Below are 22,326 nucleotides of genomic sequence, written 5' to 3'. Positions count from 1 at the left end.
TAGATAATTTTACAAATGATTGCTGCAATTAGTAAGATTTGCGCAAAAAATAATGTGATTCAGGCTCACTATCTCAGAAATTTTCAGATAAACTTTGAGGTTAATTGTGTTTGTCAATGCCATTTATTGACAAGTGAATATTTTTTCAACATGGCAATTTTTTATCTAGTTTTGGATGATTTACAGTGCTAACTAAATTCTACATGAGGAGATTTATTAGCAATTATGTATATATGAAAATTTCAATCGCTAAACGCTAGCCACACATGCTATATAGCAAGCCACACATGCTATAAACTATATAGCATATATAGCAAGCAATGCACGCTAGCCGCACGATATATGGCAATCCACACACGCTATATAGCAAGCCACGTACGCTATATAGCAAGCCACACAAGCTATAGACAGGCACATACACGCTATAAACATAGACACACGCTATACAGCTAGCCACGCACGCTATTTAGCAAGCCACGCACTCTAGCCACACGCTCTATAGAAAGCCACACAAGCTATAGACATGCACAGACACGCTAGACATGCACACGCTATATAGCAAGCCATGCACGCTAGCCACACACGCTATATAGCAAGCCACACACCTTATATATTAGGGACATATGCAACAGATATTCACACACGTTATGTGCACACACCCTATATATACATACGCTGGATGATGGTGGCTTCTCAAACCACCTGGCGATTGGTGCCACACGTGCTATAAACATACACACACGCTATATAGCAAGCCACACACTTGATATATTAGAGACACACGCTACGAATATTCACACATGTTATGTGCACACACCCTATATATACCTCGTTATGTGCACACACCCTATACGCTGGATGATGGTGGCTACTCAAACCACCTGGCGGTGCGAGTCTCTTTCAGTTTCAGGTTGTATTTACCCAACGATATCTGAATCGGATTACCGCTGGTGGGGTCAAACTCAGATCGAAGGGAAGCCGAGCTGAAAGAGGTAAGAACTGCAGCTAACCACTACCACCGCCGCTGTTGCCCGATGCTGATCCACTTCGTCTACTGCCATCGGTGTTGATATCCGCTGCTGCTGCCTGCTGCTAGTAAACTGATTTGCTTGAGGAGAAACAGTCTCTTATATAGCCCGAAGAGTGCATTCCCGGCTAACTAGCCACTCCATTCTGTCGTCCTTTTTAGGGAAAGGCAGCAAGCGACCAATCAAAAGTCGACATTTGCGTTTCGACAATGCTCAACAATTTTCAATATTACAAGAGTTTGAACAATCAGATTACAATTTTCTGCATTTTTTTCCTCTGTGTGGACTCATCACTGCGACTAGAGACATTTTGATCTATTGTGATATTGCCCAGGTGTTTTCTGTACTCCGCATTTCATATTATTGGCAGTATCACTATTGAAGTGAATGATACGCTTTTTTTATTTATATCCGTGCTTGTGTGTGAGAGTCTACCCTTACATTTCAAGCTTACTGCTCTACTATACCTAGCCTCTTTTCTATCCTACCAATATCGCCAAATTACAATTCCCTGAACTGAGGCTACACCTAACGTTTCTCTCTGGCCAAGTTTATTCTAAGAGGGATTTATTATGTCAAGAGGAAGGAGTCTTATCGAAACCTCGTTCCTCGTGCCAATATCGCCAATTACAATTCCCTGTAGAGGGTAAATATTTCTGAAATCAGTTTTATTATAAGAAGGACTTATTTTGTCAAGAGGAAGGAGTCTTATCGAACAACCGCGTCACAATCAAAATTCCCTGAAGAGGCACTCAATGCTTCACCTCTGCTCTGGTTAGGTTTATTATTAGTAGGACTTATATTTTTGTCAAGAGGAAGGAGTCTTATCGAAACCTCGTTCCTCCAGCCAAGACCTCGTCATAATTACAATTCCCTGAAGAGAACTGCTATACGTTACTCAGAACAGTTTTATCATAAGAGGGACTTTTTTGTTAGGATGAAAGTCAGCAAGGGTACTATAGAATTCAGCTTGAAGGAAGGGTATGTGGTGGAGAGCCTGAGAATGAACCCATGTTAAAGTCCTTTGACAACCAAATAGCCTGATTCTACTAAGATTCGAACCCACGACCACTCGCTTATCAAAGCGGACTCTGTAACCTTGCGGCTACGAAGCTCTCTATTTTCTGCATTTGGACGGGTGCTTAAATGATTTTCCAATCGATTGCTGCAAAAATGACAGAAATCGGTTGGAAACAGACTGGGTTTAAAACGTTTGAAATTGGACAATTTTTGTGACGCTCTCGATGTTTTCGGTTTTGAAATTGGATCCCTGTATTGAAATTGGGTCGCTGTAATTGTTGCCGTAAGACGTCAAAAAGTGCATTCCAAAAGCTCAATCCGGAAAAACAAAAGATTTTAGCTATTCAACCACTCCTATGAATTTTGGTGCCCCTAGCCATTACCAAAACGCGTCACCTTACGTGAGAGTTCGCATGGTAATTGCTCTCCAGGTTCGTCGCTTTAACGTTATTTTTACGAGAACACTCATTTAAGTCTCATCATTTAAATTAAAATATATTGGACTTTTACTGATTTAGCTTCTTCTGAATTAGGGTCTGGAGTGTCATTGCGCATTTCGTTTCGAATAACTCGAACAAAACTAAATGATCGCTGGTGGGCGTTATGATTCGTTCTCGACTTCGAAGGTTAGATATGCCGAAAGACAAATGACAATGGCAGCTCCTTTTGAGCTTAAAGCTAAACTGGCAGTATGTTACATGCTCGAAAAAAGCGAAAATTTTTTGAATCGAGCTGCTCAATGTCAATGCCAGGTTTTTTTTTCAAGAGGTTTTCTCCACGCAGATTTTCGAATTAATGTGATTTTTTTACCGCGATACCGCAATAATCAAAAAATCTTTACACGGATTTTAAAATAAACGCGGTTTTTTACGCGGTTTTTCACGAGGTATGTATCCCCTGCGTAAAAAAATCGCAAGGGTTGTATGCAAAGCCACGACCGCAAATTTGACGTGAAACCAGAGCTGCGAAATTTCGAAACTACAAAATGAATATTACACAACAGCAATTTCATTCTCTCAGTTTAAGATTGATATTGAGTGCCACCCGTGTCAATTCTCACTGAAAATAATGTAAGTGAAAAAAATGATATTGTCTAGAAACATGTCGAATCTATTTGATCTGAGCCAATCCAATGCATAAAGCTAATAAAGTAAATGAGCATCCACATTCTCAAACAAATAAATTTCATTTACATTACACATTACACAAATTACAATCATTTCCAGCTCGTTCGAGCTGAAATCGATACTCACAGCCTTCAAATTCAACTAATATTTTGTTGCTGACAGTGAGAATTCGCAGCTCTGCGTAGAACTACATAAAGTTATTTGTTGCATTACTTGTATTGAATATATTTAAAATTTTGTGCAAAAGAGTAGTTGAAGTACTACCGAAATTCAGTTTGCACATACATCTCTGAACAGGAATGAAACAAACATTATACAACACAAACAAGTTTCAACAGTCAAAGTGCATGCAGATTAACCCTCTAGTGCCCAATACCGCCATTTGGCGGGCTTCAGTCGAAGTTCTGAAAAGCTTCAATAAATACTTAAAAAGTGTTTATAATGGTTCATAGTGATTTTACCGAAACCCATCTAGTAATTAACTTGGGCACTAGAGGGTTAAAATAACATTTTACTTTTAATCCCAGCGCGAAACGAGAATATATTAAATCTTCAATAATTTGTTTGTTGTCGTTATAAGAACTGTTGTTTAGGAGCTGCGTAGCCGCAAGGTTGCAGAGTCCGCTTTGTCAAGCGGATGGTCGTGGGTCCGAATCTTAGTTGAATCAGGCCATCCGATGTCAAAAAGGACTTAAAGCATGGGTTTATTCTCAGGCTCCCCACCAGTCACCCTTCCTGTACGCTGAAACCTACAATACCTTTGCGTGACTTCCTCTTAACAAACGTAAGTCCCTCTTATCAATAAAACTGGCCAAAAGGACGCATGACGAAACTTCTCCAGGGAATTATAATTGGTGATATTTGGCAGGAGGAATGAGGCTCGGTATAAAAAAAACGTTTAAAAGGAAGGGTAGCACATTTCACACAAGCACTGATAAAAAATAATAATAAGCATGCTGAGCAAAATCATTTCAAATCGCCTAGAAATACGCGAAAATTTAATCGACCATTTTTGATTTGAATGAAACTTTGCACACTTATTTGGCTTAGCAAACTGAGCATTTTTCACAGGTGGAGATATTTTTTACACTTATGAGTTACATTCTAAAAGGGCGCATGCCTTTTGGCATAGGTTTTATACGAAGCATTGTAGCCCAGAAACCGTTGGTTGTAAAGAAAAACTGTCTGAGAATGAGTTATAGGGAATTAAAAATGCACCATAAAAAATATACACTGTACAAAAAAAAATTTTTTGACCAAAAAAAATTAAAAATAAACATTAAATTCCATTTTAAAAATAAAGAGTAAAATGTTTTTTTTTTTATTTTTTTTTAAGAAACTTGAAACTTTAAAAAAAAGTCCAGGATGGAGAAATGAAAAATAATTTTTTTATGGCAGATTAATTTTTTTATGAAAATTCTAACTCAAACATTTTTCAAAATATTTGTATTCTGATGATTTAAAAAGATGCAGAGAATCATTTTGAATCAAAAAGCTCTTGGTAGTAAGCAATCTATAGGCATTGGTTTTCGAGTTATTTCTAATTTAAGCTCGAAAAATTATAATTATTTAGAACGTTTTTCTTAATTTGTCCATGGTTCTCTAGCAAAAACCATACGTTCATTGGAATCCTTGATCAAAAATATACAATTCATTCTTTGACAACAAAACGATTGGGCGAACGGTTCTCAAGGAAAGAGTTAAATGTTCTAAGTGATATAAATATATATAAGAATCAAATAATAATTTTCGAGTTTTATCATCTTAGGAACATATTTTTTTATGACATAGATACTTTACAGAACTAGTTTCACCTTATATTTTATATACATCATAAGTAAATGATTCGTCTTTTTTTGAAAACAGCTTCGTTTGTATCTTATTTTCTGAAATCGGAACACAAGAGTAATACTTTTTTGGGGCAGCTATTATTATAGATTTTTTGAAAATATTGCTCTATTCTGTTACTCCTTGTTCATATTCTTCATATGATACCCAACTAAATGACATTTTTGATGAATTTTTATTACAATCATACAATTCTTTTGCGCTTGTAACGGGATGTTTATGTTCTTTAGCTAAACTTGCATTTCCTGCCATTCGTTTTAATATGCCACCAATTGCATCGCATGGGCCTTTACCATGAGAAGTCGCAAAAAATGCCACTTTGCATCGACGTTATATTTTGTTTCGAACTTGCAAAGACTTGCAAAGTTTTTTCTATTTTTATATTGTGAGGCAGCTCCATCAGACATTAATATCGGTTTTTTCAACTCTATTGTTGTTTTAAAACAACTCAATTATTTGGCAATGAACACCTGAACCGCAACAGTATCATGATGGAGTACTTCCGATATTATGATGAAGCTGATATTCTTAAGTGTTCCAGATTCTGAATAGTAAACAACGAAGGGATGAATGGTGGCTTGACTATCATTCCAATAACTACACGAATCACAAATTGATAAAGACGTATTAAAATGAGCTTGACTGTTCAATATTTTTAATTTTGCAATAACGTTTTCGTTCAATTTGCGTAAGGTTGATGAGCACCGATGATCAGGAATGGGTTTACAGCATTCGGGCTTGGTGTATTCCATTTTCACTTTATTCATCTTCACAAAATGCAAACTGCTACTAACACATCTGGAGTAGTGCAATCGTATTTATATACGAAAACAGATATTATAGGTAACCCAGTAGTTATTGGTTGCGTACTTTACAAACAGTTATTATTAGTAAACAAGTAGGTAGTGTTGCACGACAAACATATTTTTTTATAAAACATTCGGCAAGGAGGAACGTGTAGGTAGCCTAAGGTTTAGCGCTTGAGTTATTTATCCAATCGTTTTGTTGTCAAAGAATGAATTGTATATTTTTGATCAAGCATTCCAATGAATGTATGGTTTTTGCTGGAGAACCATGGACAAATAAAAAAAAAACGTGTATTTTCCGAAATATTAATAATTTATTGAGCCTAAATTTAAAATTACTCGAAAACCGATGCCTTTAGAATGTTTACTACCAAGAGCTTTTTGATTCAAAATGATTCTTTGCATCTTTTAAAATCATCAGAATACAAATATTTTAAAAAATGTTTGAATTAGAATTTTTATAAAAAAATTAATCTACCATAAAAAAAATTATTTCTCATTTTTCCATCCTGGACTTTTTTTAAAAGTTGCGTATTAACGTCAAGTTTCTTAAAAAAAAAAAAAAAAATTCAACTCATTTTTTTTCAAATTGAAATATAATGTTTATTTTTAATTTTTTTTTGGTCAAAAAAAATTATTTTTGTACAGTGTATATTTTTTTTATTATGCATATTTAATTCCCTATAACTCATTCTCAGATAGTTTTTCTATACAACCAACGTTTTCTGGGCTAGAATGCTTCGTATAAAACCTTTGCCAAAAGGCATACGCCCTTTTAGAATGTAACTCATGGGTGTAAAAAATCTCTCCATCTGTGAAAAATGCTCAGTTTGCTAAGCCAAATACGTGTGCAAAGTTTCATTCAAATAAAAAATGGTCGATATTCGACCATAGGTCATTTCGCGCGATCTTGCTCTGCTACTTCTCAATAGCGGTATTGCTAATAATTGAAGTGCGGGATACAGCAGACACCCGGGCATATCTCACAACAATTCTGGTTGCAGTGAGGAAGTCCATACAGGAAAAAAGGACTGTTGTTGTTCTATTCCATATCGGATATAATGTTGATCGCATCTGTGTGCTACTCCAACAGAGGAGTTTAAGGCATTCTGACAACATAGTTGAAAGCTGTTTTTACACTGAAAATATAACGGCCCATATACTTTGAAAGCAAGCATTCCAAAACGTTTGTGTGTTGTCAAAATACGGCAATTTTTCATTAGAGGAAGTGTAATGTACCTAGAACCAGAGTTCGGAAAAAGTGACTCGTTCGGTCAAATATCAACTGCTTTTCGCTTGCTTGACTTAAGTCTCTGTTCAAAATTCTATCAAATCGCTGGATTTATAGTTATTTTCCAATTCCTGGAGCTGAAATAACTATTAACCATTGGTTTCTTGTAAAATGGTTCTATAATAACACTAGTTTGAAGAATCATGCTTCATCCTGTACAGCAACCAAGGCTTGCTGTAGCCTGACGAAACTAAATAGGCGCTATAAGTTCGATATCATTCATTACTTTCATGAACGAATGAATGGCAAAGCATGACAAAAAGTAACGTCGAATCAGTAAAACGTTTAATTTGGGGTAAGGGTAAATAGATTCAATTCAGTATTACTGCAAAGGGTGAGAGTAAGTGCACACTTAGCTTCACTTCAGGTGTATTCCAAGCATTGAGTGTGAGATTTCGGAGCTCTGCCTAGTACTAATGCTGCTCGCTACTGCACAAAGGCAGCTTTTACTATAGAAAATGCCACTTCACCAACTGGCCCCAATATCGCTGCTGCTATCCACTGCCACAGCTGCTGCTGTTAAGTAAGGATTGTTGTAGTCGCTGTCTAGAACTAATATGAGCGGCTTCGGCTGAAACAGGCTCTTATATAGGCCAACTAGTACATTTCAAATTACTAGGTCTGTAATTCTGTCGACCGTGCTTGGGAAAGCAATCATATAATGGCCAATAAGATCAATCGAAATTTGCGTTTCAACAAGGATTGACCATTTTCAATAGTATAGTTGCTTGTCATATTAGGCCTTTGCCATGCTGGACGCCAACGCAAGCGGTCAGGCGAGAGCCTTGCTATAGGTAAATGAACAGCCGTAAGTAGAGTTGTTCATTAACCTACGGCAAAGTATTCGTGGGGGTTTTTCGGCCTCGCAGTCTTTCTGGCAATAAAACGATTTAATATTTTTCTATCATTCGACGTTTCGGTGTATATTGCACCTTCATCTGAGAATTATGGTTTTTAGACAAGAACGAGAACAGTGTAAAAACATTAAAATAACTTTGTTCAAAGGGTTCGGTAATTTACCAGAAACAGCCAAATAAAAGCAGCCGTCATTACGTTTAACGAAATTTTGAAGCTGAACCATTACCCAGCAACGCTACGACAACGACTATTTAATGGCAACATTCGAAACATCGATCGCAACACTAATATCACTGCCGACGATGGTACCGTCGTGTACAAACCGATGTTGTTTGTGAATGACTTAATGTCTGAATAAGTCACTCAAAGCAGCCTTCCCTAACATAACACTAGCGTCAAGATGCGAAAACACCACCAGCAAAGTTTTCACGAATATGAAGGACACCATACCTCCTGAGATGCGGCACAATGTGATCTACAAGATTCCCTGCAACGATTGCGGAGCCAGCTATGTCGGGTTAACCACAACCCAACTTAAAAAACGCATCAGCAGCCACCGAAAAACTATCAACGAACTACAAAGACTCCTCAGCAAGAACGACGAAGATCCCAGCTCACGATTCGACCTGGAACGGCTCAAGGAAAAGACGGCCCTCCTACAACACAGTATCGAGCGGAATCATCAGTTCAACCTAGAAAAAAACAGAAATAATTAATCATCACACTCGAAAATCAGCGCTTCCTATTCTAGAAGTCTGTGAGATTGTCAACACCAGACATGCAGTAAACAAGCGGTCTGACGTTGACAATTTGAGCTCTACATATGCAGGCATACTACACACACTCCAGAAACAGTTTCCAACACAGAACACATACACATCAACGAATGAAACCCAATAGCAAATTGTAACATAGAGCTGAATAGCTAATGCGCAGATGGTTTGTACCTACTGCTGATCCACTGCAGTTTTGCGCTCAGTATTATATCAATTTGAGTTGACGATTGAAAAAAGAGTTAGAATAGTGTGTGACAGAGTTCGAGTGATCAGTTTGAATTGTTGCGGATTTGAATGAAGAGGTTGTGTGACTGATTTTAGGTGATTAGTTGAGATTATTGCGGGAATGAATGTGAGGTTTTTGGATGCGTTTTACGATTTTAAGAATTTTAATCATGCTATGTTATAGATTGACATCATATAGATTAAGAAATAGGACAAAAGATGCTTATGCCAAAGCTTGTTTGACGAAAACGTTTAAATTTTTTGTAAGGGCCTTGTCGCATACTATAGTTTTTGTTATATTAATATTTTTACACTGTTCTTGTTCTTGTCTAAAAACCAGAATTCCCAGATGAAGGTGCAATATACACCGAAACGTCGGATGATAGAAAGATATTAAATCGTTTTATTGCCAGAAAGACTGCGAGGCTGAAAAACCCCCACGAATACAAATTCTCAGTCGATAGCATAAAGTACATTCATACGGCAAAGTTCTCGCCCGATCGCTCGCGTTGGCGGTCAGCATGGCAAAGACCTTAGGCTTGACAATTTTTGAGGTTCAATTATACGATAACCTAATTTTTATACAGATAATAAAAACTGTTAGGCGTCGCACACGAATTACGTAACGCATAAAGGGGGGTAGGGAGGTTGAGTCTGCGTTACTTACTTATCGTTACGTAGGGGAGAGGATGGGGGGGGAGGGTAGTGGAGATAGTTACGTAACTGTGATGTATGCTTGAAATTGAAAATTTTCTTGTTCTTGTCCAAAAACCAGAATTCCCAGATGAAGGTGCAATATACATCGAAACGTCGGATGATAGAAAGATATTAAATCGTTTTATTGCCAGAAAGACCTTAGGCTTGACAATTTTTGAGGTTCAATTATACGATAACCTAATTTTTATACAGATAATACGAACTGTTAGGCGTCGCACACAAATTACGTAACGCATAAAGGGAGGTAGGGAGGTTGAGTCTGCGTTACTTACTTATCGTTACGTAGGGTGGAGGATGGGGGGGGGGGTAGTAGAGATAGTTACGTAACTGTGATGTATGCTTGAAATTGAAAATTTTGGAGGGGGTCAGGCTGTTCAGCGTTACGTAATTTTAGGGGGGGGAGAGGGGGCCTGAAATCTAGATTTTTAGCGTTACGTAATTTGTGTACGACGCCTTAGGGTGTTGTGGTTATTAATGAAGAAAAGAGATGATTCAGTACGTTCTGAAACACGGAGATGAAGTCTAATTTATAAACAACATTGGAAGGTGTAAATTAATTTAAGAGAAAATATTAACTCTTCAATTTGGTATTTATTTGATCCTGAAAAAACCAATTTGCTGTTTAATTCAATATTGGATAAGGTTTGACAATTTTTAATAGTACAACAGTTCGAATAATGAAATCACAATTTTCTGCATTTGTGAGGAATATTAGAAGATTTTCCAATCAATTGCTGCAAGAACGAAGGAAATCCATCGAAAACTAACCGATTTATTAGCATTTGAAATTGGATATATTTTTCAGTTTTTCCGGTTTTTGATTTTCATTTCACATCCCTATGTAGCCGAGTATGTAGCCGAACTTCCTGAGAGACGTAGTTCTACGTCCAAACTGACTGTATAGTCACAAACATTTTTATTACCCTGTTGAACCTTTTGCATGTGTTGCTTGATTGAAAATTAGGATACTGCTGGGGGTATTTCTAGCCAAAATAATAAACTTAGTATCAGAATGTTCCGTCAAATTTTCAAGTTTTTTTGAATGTAAATGTTGTAATATTTTTGATAGAAATCGTAACATTGTAGAAACATGATTCAGAAAAACAGTTTTTGGGGAAGAAAACATAAGGCGTCATTCACAAATTAAGTAAGAACTTTTATGACGACGCACTTGCTTGAAGAGAGCAACAAAGGGTGTGTATATAAAACACCGCTGTAGAATCTGAAATATTTCTCCAGAGAGATAGCAAACTGGTGTGATCTTTTTGACACGAAAGGACATTACGCTCAAACAACAGAGAGCACTGCAGACCGTGCTTTTACTGTGACAGTAACATATAGGTAGAAAAGTAGACAACGGTGTTTACTATGCATCTCGAAACTGAAAAAAAAATCCAGCCGTCCGTCACGCATGTTTCCTCTTCAAATTATATCGTATTGATCTCAGCAGTGTACTCCGCGCGGCGTTCGGCTACGTATTTTCTCTAGGGTGATTACCGCTCAGCTGGGGTGTAAGCAGGGTTGCCACATTTATACCTATATTTTTTTCCGACAATATCTGTTTCTCTGTATCTCGGGCCGAAAAAGTTGTTAGCCGTGTCGAGATTCAGGAGGAGGCAAAGGTTACGAATGAGGAACTCATCGTGATCGCCAACTCTCTAAATGTGAGAAAGGCACCGAGACCGGACCGGACCCTAACCTGGCAATCAGGCTGGCGATAAAAACTGCCCCGGGCTGTTTAGAGTAGTCATGCAGAGGTGCCTGGATGACAGCCTCTTTCCGGATAGGTGGAAGCGGCAGATTTTGGTCCTACTGCCGAAGGCTGGGAAACCACCAGGTGACCCATCGGCATATAGGCCTATCTGCCTGCTAGACACGGCGGGCAAGATACTTGAGAGGATTATCCTCAACAGACTGGTCAGGTACACAGAGGGTGTAAACGGTCTGGCAAGCAACCAGTTCGGCTTCTGGAAAGGCAGTCGTTGAATGCCATCGCCTTCGTCACCAAGACGGCAGAGGTAGCACTCCAGTGCAAGAGAAGGGGAATACGCTATCGCGCAATCGTCACGCTTGACGTGAAGAATGCGTTCAATAGCGCCAGCTGGGACTCCATAGCGCTCGCGCTCAGGAGCATCCATGTACTGGTGTCGCTGTACAAGATTCTGGAAAACTACTCCCAGAATCGAGTACTGGTTTACAACACAGAGGAGGGTCAGAAGTGCGTTCCAATCACCGCCGGGGCTCCGCAAGGTTCCATCCTAGGTCCGGTGTTGTGGAACGTCATGTATGACGGGGTGTTGAAACTAAAGTTTCCTGTCGGGGTTGTGATCGTCGGCTGCGCACTGCATGAACAAGGTCGAGGACTGGATGCGCTCCAGGAAACTGGAGCTCGCGCACCATAAGACGGAGGTCACGGTTGTGAACAACCGTAAATCGGAGCAACAGGCGGTGGTCAGAGTCGGAGACTGCACCATCACCTCAAAGCGATCGTTGAAGCTCTTAGGGGTTATGGTCGACGACAAGCTTACGTTCGTCGTCGTGCGTATCGTACGGTGTCATACGATGCAATCTGTGTCTTATCCGGCATGATGCCTATCAGCATCGCCATCAAGGAGGACAGAGAGTGTTTCGACCAACGTGGCATAAGGGGCATAAGAGGTACCAGAAGGTCATTCTCGATGCTCCGTTGGCAGAGGGAATGGTCTAACTCCACAACACAGATCCTGTCAGACCATGGTTGCTTCAGGCAATATCTGCACAGGTTCGGGCATGCGGGGTCCTCCATGTGTTCCGAGTGCGTGGAAGAAGAGGAGACTGCAGAGCATGTCTTCTTCGTATGCCCCCGTTTCGTAAGAGCAAGGAGCAACATGATGGCTGTGAGCGGGCCTAGAACTACTCCGGACAATCTGGCTCGGAGGATGTGCGACGACCCGGACATCTGGAACGCGGCCTGTGCGGCCGCCTCCTAGATTGTCCTGGAGCTACAACGTGTGTGGCGCGTCAATCACCAACACGCCATTGGTAGCTAACTACCAGTCTCCAGATAGTTAGCTAGGAGGTTATAAGAGTAAAGAGGGTGCATCACGCACAAAAGCCACTTCCCGACGTAATACTTAACCGTCGTTCCGGGAAGATCAGGGCTGGATACTGGAGGGGTTTAAGTGGGTCGGGACAGGGACCAGTAGGTGCCTGGGGAAGTGTAACTATCCCAGCATCTCTCCCCTAGTCTCATCCCTACACCCTGAGTTCTCTTCTCAGGTGTCTGTTTGCAGATTTCCCCGCCACCTTGAAAAAAAAAGACATTCGTCGGTGTCATTTACATCAAGAATGTATAGAAGTGGGCTTAAACATGACCCCTGGGAAGATCCATGTAGCTTATGTGAAAAATTGCCAAATCGCCATGCCTAAAATGCATGTGTTTTTCTGACAACAAATTTTGCAAAAAACTGTTCAAAATTGGAGAAAATCCTTGTCGGTGAAGTTTACCCGAAAGAATGTCAATAGGAACGGAATTCGTCTCTTTGGCACGGCGGAAACCAAATTGAGTATCTGATAGTAGACCATTTGATTTGATACTTGCCTCCAATCCTACAATATTTTGCTCCAGAAACTTATTGAACAAGTTTAATAAGCGCCTCTTGGCAGTACCGGTTAGATTCTGCAACAAGTTGAATTTGATTCTATCTAACCCAGGCACGTTATTGTTGCAAGACAGGAGAGCAACTGCAATTTCTGCCATCGTAAAAGGTGATTCTATCGCGTCGTAGCCCGGAGACGTAACGCTAACAATGTTTTGCTCGGGAACAGAGTCCGGACATACTTTCCATTCAATATCAAATATCCACCTACTTGAAGACTCTTCTCTTTCGTTGACCGTTACGCGATTACGCATTCTTCTGGCTGTGTTCCAAAGAGTGCTCATCGATGTCTCCGTCGACGTCTCGTTTACGAACCGACGCCAATATTCACGTTTCTTTGCTTGAGTCAAGATTTAAACTTGGTTTCAAGCTCCGAATATTCGTTTGGGCTTGCAACGCTGCATCTAGAATTAAGCCCACGAGAAGGTTGTATTCTTCAAGTGGTGGATGATGTTGAATCGACTCGACAGCTTCTGAAATCACTTCCTCGTTCTGTAGCCTTAAAGTTAGCTGCAAAGTCCGTATCAAATAAACAGAAAAGTACGAGCCACCTCGGTTTTTAATCTGGATAAGAATAAAAACGAATTGAGTACTTAACCCGAATTGACCCAGAGTTCCCTGTAAAATTTTTTTTTCAGCTACTGCGCCCACTCATCAATCTAAATTAAATTAATGTGATAACTTCTGTCAATCGGCACCTATTGGTGTTCAGAAAAATAATTCAAAATGATGGAAACAGCACTGAATTTCTTTTTAAGTCAAGAAATGTTCAACGTGTCAAAAGATGCCTTATGACATCATTGAGTTGATTCAAATTAAGCTCATGAGTCAATTTTCTGATGTTATAATCACTATGTAGACGACCATTTTCTTCTAGCAACATAGGCTCAACTACGGCGTTCTAAAATGTACCACAGAATGATTGTATTCAACATATATCCATCCCATACAAGGCATCAAAAACTAACACAAATTGAGGCGTCATTATTTAGTTTTTAAGTACTAATTCAATTCGAAGATTCAATCCCGATTGAAGTGAACCCTTTTACTATTACAACACTGATTTGCAAGGTATTATTATAAGTATTTTAACCTTTTGTAAATTATTTCTCAATGAAAAGCAAAAAAAATGTATCCCCCTAGAAATTTTTCTAAGTTTCGCCCATGCCTACCGACGAAATTATTTAGAGTTATAGCGCTTTATATTACACAGTGCAACAATTTTTTTGCCTTGGCTCCTGTGTATGATTTTTTGATGAAGTTTGATGCGAAAATAAATTTCCCTGAGTTTGAACATATTTCAACTTAAGGGGCAACAATGACGCCATTTTGTATTTTTGAGAAACCGGTAATTTTTGTGGCCAAATATCAAAATTCTAAGAGTTTGTCCACATATTAGCATCCTTTTACCCATCTTTTGAAAAAAAAAAAAACATATCTTGAATCGGACAAAAACTGAGCTCAAAACGGTGATTCTACGAAACCGGTTTTGGCATAGTTTTAGTATATTTCACAAAGCAAAATAATATCGATTATTTCTGAGTATTAATGATAATTCGCTAATATCTTAAAGTGGTAGTCAAATTATATCTTATTTTGAGTAAAAAAGTCTCAGAAATCGAATGGTAGGTGTCTGATCAACGTAAAATGTCAGCAAAATGTCGGTTTTGCCTCAATTTCCTTGAAATACTAAAATAGGTTTATCTGCTGACATTTTACGTAGATCAGACACCTACCATTCGATTTCTGAGACTTTTTTACTCAGAATAAGATATAATTTGAATACCACTTTAAGATATTAGCAAATTACCATTAATACTCAGAAATAATCGATATTATTTTGCTTTGTGAAAATAAACTAAAACTATGCCAAACCCGGTTTCGTAGAATCACCGTTTTGAGCTCAGTTTTTGTACGATTTAAGTTCTGTTTTTTTTTTTCAAAAAAAGGGTAAGAAGATGCTAATACGTGGACAAACTCTTAGAATTTTGATATTTGGTCTTAAAACAAAATGGCGTCGGAAAAACCTCAAAAATTTCCAGTTTCTCAAAAATTCAAAATGGCGCCATTGTTGCCCCTTAAGTTGAAATATGTTCAAACTCGGAGAAATTTAGTTTTGCATAAAAATACACAAAAAAATTATATATAGAGCCCAAGGCAGTTTCGGACAGAGCGTAAAAAACAAATGGTGCAATTTTCAACCAAACTAAAAATATAAGTTAGTTTGTAGCCCTTCCACCAACATCAACCATATAAACTGATAGCTGAGCAAGATCGCGCCAAATCACCGATGGTCGAATATCGACCATTTTTTATTTGAATGAAACTTTGCACACGTATTTGGCTCAGCAAACTGAGCGTTTTCCACAGGTGCAGAGATTTTTTACACCCATGAGTTACATTCTAAAAGGGCGTATGCCTTTTGGCAAAGGTTTTATTCGAAGCATTGTAGCCCAGAAACCGTTGGTTGTATAGAAAAACTGTCTGAGAATGAGTTGTAGGGAATTAAAAATGCACCATAATGCACCACTGTACAACAAAAATTTTTTTTGACCAAAAAAGATTAAAAATAAACATTAAATTTCAATTAAAAAAAAGAGTTGAATTTTTTTCTTATTTTTTTTTAAGAAACTTGACGTTAATACGCAACTTTAAAAAAAAGTTCTGGATGGAGAAATGAAAAATAATTTTTTTATGGTAAATTATTTTTTTTATAAAAATTCTAATTCAAACATTTTTCAAAATATTTGTATTCTGATGATTTTAAAAGATGCAGAGACTCATTTTGAATCAAAAAGCTCTTGGTAGTAAACATTCTAAACGCATTGGTTTTCGAGTTATTTTAAATTTAAGCTCGATAAATCAATTATATTTAGGAAAATACATGTTTTTCTTAATTTGTCAATGGTTCTCCAGCAAAAACCTTACGTTCATTGGAATGCTTGATCAAAACTATACAATTCATTCTTTGACAACAAAACGATTGGATGAATAACTCAAGCGCTAAAACTTAGCCTACCTACACGTTCCCCCTTGCCGAATGTTTTATAAAAAAAATATGTTTGTCGTGCAACACTACCTACTTGTTCACTAATAATAACTGTTTGTAAAGTACGCAACCAATAACTACTGGGTTACCTATAATATCTGTTTTCGTATATAAATACGATTGCACTACTCCAGATGTGTTAGTAACAGTTTGCATTTTGTGAAGATGAATAAAGTGAAAATGGGATACACCAAGCCCAAATACTGTAAACCCTTTCCTGATCATCGGTGCTTATCAAGCTTACGCAAATTGAACGAAAACGTTATTGCAAAATTAAAAATATTGAACAGTCAAGCTCATTTTAATACGTCTTTATCAATTTGTGATTCGTGTAGTTATTGGAATGATAGTCAAGCCACCATTCATCCCTACATTGTTTACTATTCAGAATCTGGAACACTTAAGAATATCAGCTTCATCATAATATCGGAAGTACTCCATCATGATACTGTTGCGGCTCAGGTGTTCATTTCCAAATTGATGAGTTTTTTAAAAACAACAATAGACTTGAAAAAAGCGATATTAATGTCTGATGGAGCTGCCTCACAATATAAAAATAGAAAAAACTTTGCAAGTTCAAAACAAAATATAACGTCGATGCAGAGTGGCATTTTTTTGCGACTTCTCATGTTAAAGGCCCATGCGATGCAATTGGTGGCATATTAAAACGAATGGCAGGAAATTCAAGTTTAGCAAGTATCTATGGCATGAAAAAATATGTTCTTAAGATAATAAAACTCGAAAATAAATATTTGATTCTTATATATATTTATATCACTTAAAACATTTAACTCTTTTCTTGAGAACCGTTCGCCCAATCGTTTTGTTGTCAAAGAATGAATTGTATATGTTTGATCAAGCATTCCAATGAACGTATGGTTTTTGCTGGAGAACCATGGACAAATTAAGAAAAACGTGTATTTTCCCAAATAATTATAATTTTTTGAGCTTAAATTAGAAATAACTCGAAAACCAATGCCTTTAGAATGGTAACTGCCAAGAGCTTTTTGATTTAAAATGACTCTCTGCATCTTTTAAAATCATCAGTATACAAATATTTTGCAAAATGTTGAAATTAGAATTTTCATAAAAAAATTAATCTACCATAAAAAAATTATTTTTCATTTCTCCATCCTGGATTTTTTTTTAAAAAGTTGCGTATTAACGTCAAGTTTCTTTAAAAAAAATTCAACTTTATTTTTAATTGAAATTTAATGTTTATTTTTAATTTTTTTTGGTCAAAACAAATTTTTTTTGTACAGTGTATATTTTTTTATGGTGCATTTTTAATTTCCTACAACTCATTCTCAGACAGTTTTTCTATACAACCAACGGTTTCTGGGCTACAATGCTTCGAATAAAACCTATGCCAAAAGGCATACGCCCTTTTAGAATGTAACTCATGGGTGTAAAAAATCTCTGCACCTGTGAAAAATGCTCAGTTTGCTAAGCCAAATACGTGTGCAAAGTTTCATTCAAATCAAAAATGGTCGATTAAATTTTCGCGTATTTCCAGGCGATTTGAAATGATTCTGCTCAGCTCTGGTTTGTTCATTACTTACGAAAACAACACAGTGCCAATTTTCATTCATGTTTTCAACCGTTTGAGCTTAAAGTTGTAAGTATTTCTCTAATTTCTTTGTGAAAGATTTAAAAATTTAAGTACACCACCTTAGTTCGTAACTAATATGCGATGTAAAAACGTGATAACATCGGAAGAACGAAGATCTTATTTATTAGATAAAATTAAGATTTGTCTTCGGATGGTGGTGGAGCACATTTGGACATCGTTTATGGGGCACATTCGGACATTTACCAAATTTGTGTTTGATTGTTGTTTATTAACAAATATCGATTCAGACTGATTCTCAGTCCTAAAAATGGTTCGGAACTACAAAAGGAAAACCGATAGAGCAAGCACAAACGAAGATGAGCTGGTAAAAGTTTCTAACGGAACAATGTCTTTGAGACACGCTTCTGATACCTGCGGAATTAAAAGAAGTACCTTGGTCTGTCGTCTGAAAAATTAAAAAAACGATAAAACGGAAAAATCAGAAAGCTCCTCGTCCAAAAACTCAGCACAACAAGTATTTACGAACGTGGAAGAAACGTTTCTAGAGAAATATTTGATCGAAAGTTCCCATATGAATTATGGATTGACGTACCTTTGCCAAGGCGATTGGAAAATTGTTCCTCAATGTTCTGGAACACTTGAATGAGGTTCCAGAAAGCAGCGTAAGTGAACCAATTTTGCTGTTGCTTGACAATCAAGAATGCCATCGTACTTTGAATCAATCAAATATTGCCGAGAAAATGGCATAGCTCTTGTATCCTTTCCCCCTCATAGCCAGTTTGCTCGGTTTTTATTTTATGAATAAGAGGATATTTTATGAGTAAAAGAATGAGTTTCGAAGTTTGCAAAGCATCTGATCTCAGTCTCCGTTTATATGAAAGAAATAGCTGAAAAACACAAAATTTTCATTAATCTAGAAAAGTTTTTAACACTGTCCGAAAGTGCCCCACACACGCGGCACATTCGGATAAAAAAGTAATTTTGAAGAATTCAAATAAATCAATCAAAATCGCATCATCGCACACTACTAACACTTTTATATGATACTCTGATGTCCAAGCAACAGCCAGGATGAATTCAGATTTTTTTAAGAGATAACATAAAAATATTAAAAATCATGGTAGAAAAATTGTCCGAAACTGTCCCCCTCGGCCCATTTAAAAATCTCAAAAACGCCTCTTAATGTTTCTACGTGCGAAATGATTCCTCAAACGCGAACGCAATCTGCGTTAAATCAATGGCACATGACAATAAATCTGCAAAATATGAAGATTGAAATATCTCTAGTAGATTCTCTACCAGTCCATCAAGTTGAAAATTGAAGTACTCAATCAGCAACATTCGATTTTGCTTCTTTACCGTACGTTATACCTAAAACATGCAAATGCAAAATACGTACGTGAGGATGGGGGTATTAAGAATGTTCCAGCCGCGTTACGCAATATGTGAATTGTATAATGTATAATTGTATAATGTATAACATGTGAGAAAAATCGATTGGTGCTAATCGAGAAATTGGGATTTCAAATGGATCGACGGTACTTGTCAATCGATTCTTCATCATCAACGCGTTAATAACATGCGGAACGTCTGCGTTAATTAAAAACTAGGTAAAACATTTATTTTTCCATAAAAATATACATGAAATTTTTATGCTCGGTATTCATATATATTATTAATTAACATATAGTACATATTTATTCCACTTATACTTTATTTAATAACAATTTTGTTTTCATAGGGATGTCCTGTTGACCTAACGCGTTCTATAGACAGCAGCAGTGCAAAATCATTGGCTAACAGTGAACAAGAAATCACCCCAAAACGATTGGCGTTTTCCGTGGAAAATATTTTGGACCCGAATAAGTTCAATGGAAAACATAATCAGAACAATAACAACTGCAGTGGCATCAATCACAACAGCAACAACAATAATGGTGCTAGTCAAAACAATGAAGCCAGCTCTTATAATAGTACTAGTAACAGCAACAACAATAATAATATCAAATTTTGGAGCGGATTCGACCGAGAGGACAAAGCAGACGACGACCAAAGTGATTCCCGATCAGGTAAGTTTCTATTATCTCTCCTGCTCAGTATGTTTAAATCATTAGAGCGTCAAACTATCACAAAAAATGAAATGCACTCTAATGCAATCGATTACAAGCGTAAATAGTTTCGACAAGCCTAAAATTGTATGTTTTCGTGGTCAAGCACAAGTATTCAACAAAGCAACTACGGCATGAGAATGAAACCAATAGGTTCACATGAACTAGCAGACATCATGCAGTTGAGGAATTATCTGGAATTGCAAAATACTTTATCCCTTCTAAGCTTACTTCAAGCCTACCGGAGAAATTGCCGCGTAGAAACTGCAAAAAATGTACACAAGAAACTCCAATATCAATGAAACAGCCGACATACACACAGTAGTGTTATACAGTACTGCAATAGCGCATGCTATAGGGCAAATGCACGACCAGCTTTGATTGCAAAACCGATTGATTGCAGCATCCACAGCGAGAAGTAGCATCGATTTTTGCAGCGTGCATACAAAAAAAAACAGATAACACTTAGGCAAATAAACGTTCAGGATGGGTAGCGACAGTCAAATGGTGGAGAGTCAATTACGGTAATACTTTCCGAAGCCTCAAGTTTCACGAAAAAATAGTTTGCCTCATCGTATTTACCTGCATGCAGCACTGCAATGGAGGGCTTAAAAAATTTCCAGTTAAGTTCTTTTCAAGTAATTATTATGAAATCATTCCACGGTTAATAACAGTGAATAAGTCTATTCATTCAACATAGTAAACTGCCTTTTTTTTAGGTGATCTTAGGGTAAACTAATCAAAGTGTGGTGCTATTTGGTGGGGGTGGAACTAAACCGAACCAAGTACCAAAAACATTATTTTGAGTACATAATTGGCATTCTAAGTTTAACCATCCCGAGGGATGTCTGATATAGAGAATTTCTGTTATAATACCATTACAAACTGTTCAAATGAATTCATTAGATTATGCAAGGTAAATTATTAATTTCCAAATTCACTGGTGTTAATAACTCAGTTGAAAAAATAACACTCAGTTCAGTTTGGTTGTATACCGACTGTTTTATATTTGCTTTTCGTATATTATGGTTGGCTCATATAAAGTTTTTGTTTCCTGTATTATGTATATCCAACTTTCAATGTTACATTCTAGCCTGCCATGTTTCAAGAATATTTGAACGAAAAAAAAAGAAAGGTGAAAATCAAAAGATTTATAAAAAAAACAAAAGAGATAGGTTGACTAGACATTGTCAAATTCAACTTCGTTATAGAAACCCTAGTTTGGAAGTAAATCGGCAAAATTTCATCAAATCATTGGGTCCATTCTATTGTAATAATAGTACGGAACTAATGACGTATGTTCCTAATCATTTTGCTATTTTATTATTTTATTTCATGCATTACCGTCCCGGTTGTCCAAGTGACACACAACAAGTTAGTGGTTGTCTGTTCGAATCTCGCTTCGGGAGAGTCTGTCAATATCGCAGTACCTACGCAATTATGGTGTAGCGAGGCTAGTTGGTTACGGAATAAGTAGGACAATGATGACATCTTCAAATCTACGCACCAATATATTGTATTATATGGGTGATACGTAGCAGATAACCAAAGAAACTAAGTATTATAAATACAGGTTAGTGCAAAATTGGCCTTCAAGTCTACTCGGTTTTCAAGTTGAAACTTTTTGTCTAAACATAGCTAGCCAAATTGAAACAAATCTATTTCAACGCAAAATGACTGTCTGTTTATTATTTTTAGGTTGTGTGAAGCAAATTTCCGCCGAAATTTCATTCTCATATATTATAAGCAGTTTTCATATTAAATTTTAATACATGAAAGGATAGTTGGTCACATACCAGCGGGGTTCTCAACAAACTCAAGTAACAAAGTATATGCAATTCCAAGTACGTTGCACTTCGTGATGCAAACTAAAACCAAGCGAAGAAGACATGTGCTATGTTTCGCAAAACCATTGTTTTAAAACTATGAAGAATTTGGTAAAAGTTATCTCCATTTCATCTTAATTTTTAATAAATGTTTTAGTGCATTTCCACACTGTTAATGCCGAGTCATTGATTACTGACGAAAATTTCGACGTACTTTAGAGCGAGTGAAGGCTGCAGCAAAAATGCAGCTAAAGAAAGCAAGATGCGGCTATTGTTTTGTTGTTTTCAATTCAATCCGTGTTGTCCTTGATTTAGTGTCCAACTAAACCTTCGAAGTGATTTCAATGAATACAGGGGATAGTCAAAATAAGTAGGATAGGTGTAAGTTTGATGAAATTTGAAATGCTGTAGCTTTGCCAACTATTATTCGATTTTA

The 22,326-nt window shown here is 37.2% G+C and overlaps 1 protein-coding gene across 1 annotated transcript in view; it reads left to right on the top strand.

Moving 5' to 3' along the window:
• Window positions 1-22,326, top strand: part of LOC129716908 (homeobox protein slou) — a 198,085-nt gene that overhangs the window by 11,672 nt on the left and 164,087 nt on the right. The window contains 1 exon segment of the mRNA XM_055666754.1: window positions 19,698-20,025. Coding sequence (XP_055522729.1) covers window positions 19,698-20,025 — 328 coding nt within the window.

Source organism: Wyeomyia smithii, chromosome 1, assembly GCF_029784165.1.
Source record: "Wyeomyia smithii strain HCP4-BCI-WySm-NY-G18 chromosome 1, ASM2978416v1, whole genome shotgun sequence".
In the NCBI taxonomy this organism is placed as follows: Eukaryota; Metazoa; Arthropoda; class Insecta; order Diptera; family Culicidae; genus Wyeomyia; species Wyeomyia smithii.
This window is presented reverse-complemented; position numbering and strand designations above follow the sequence as displayed.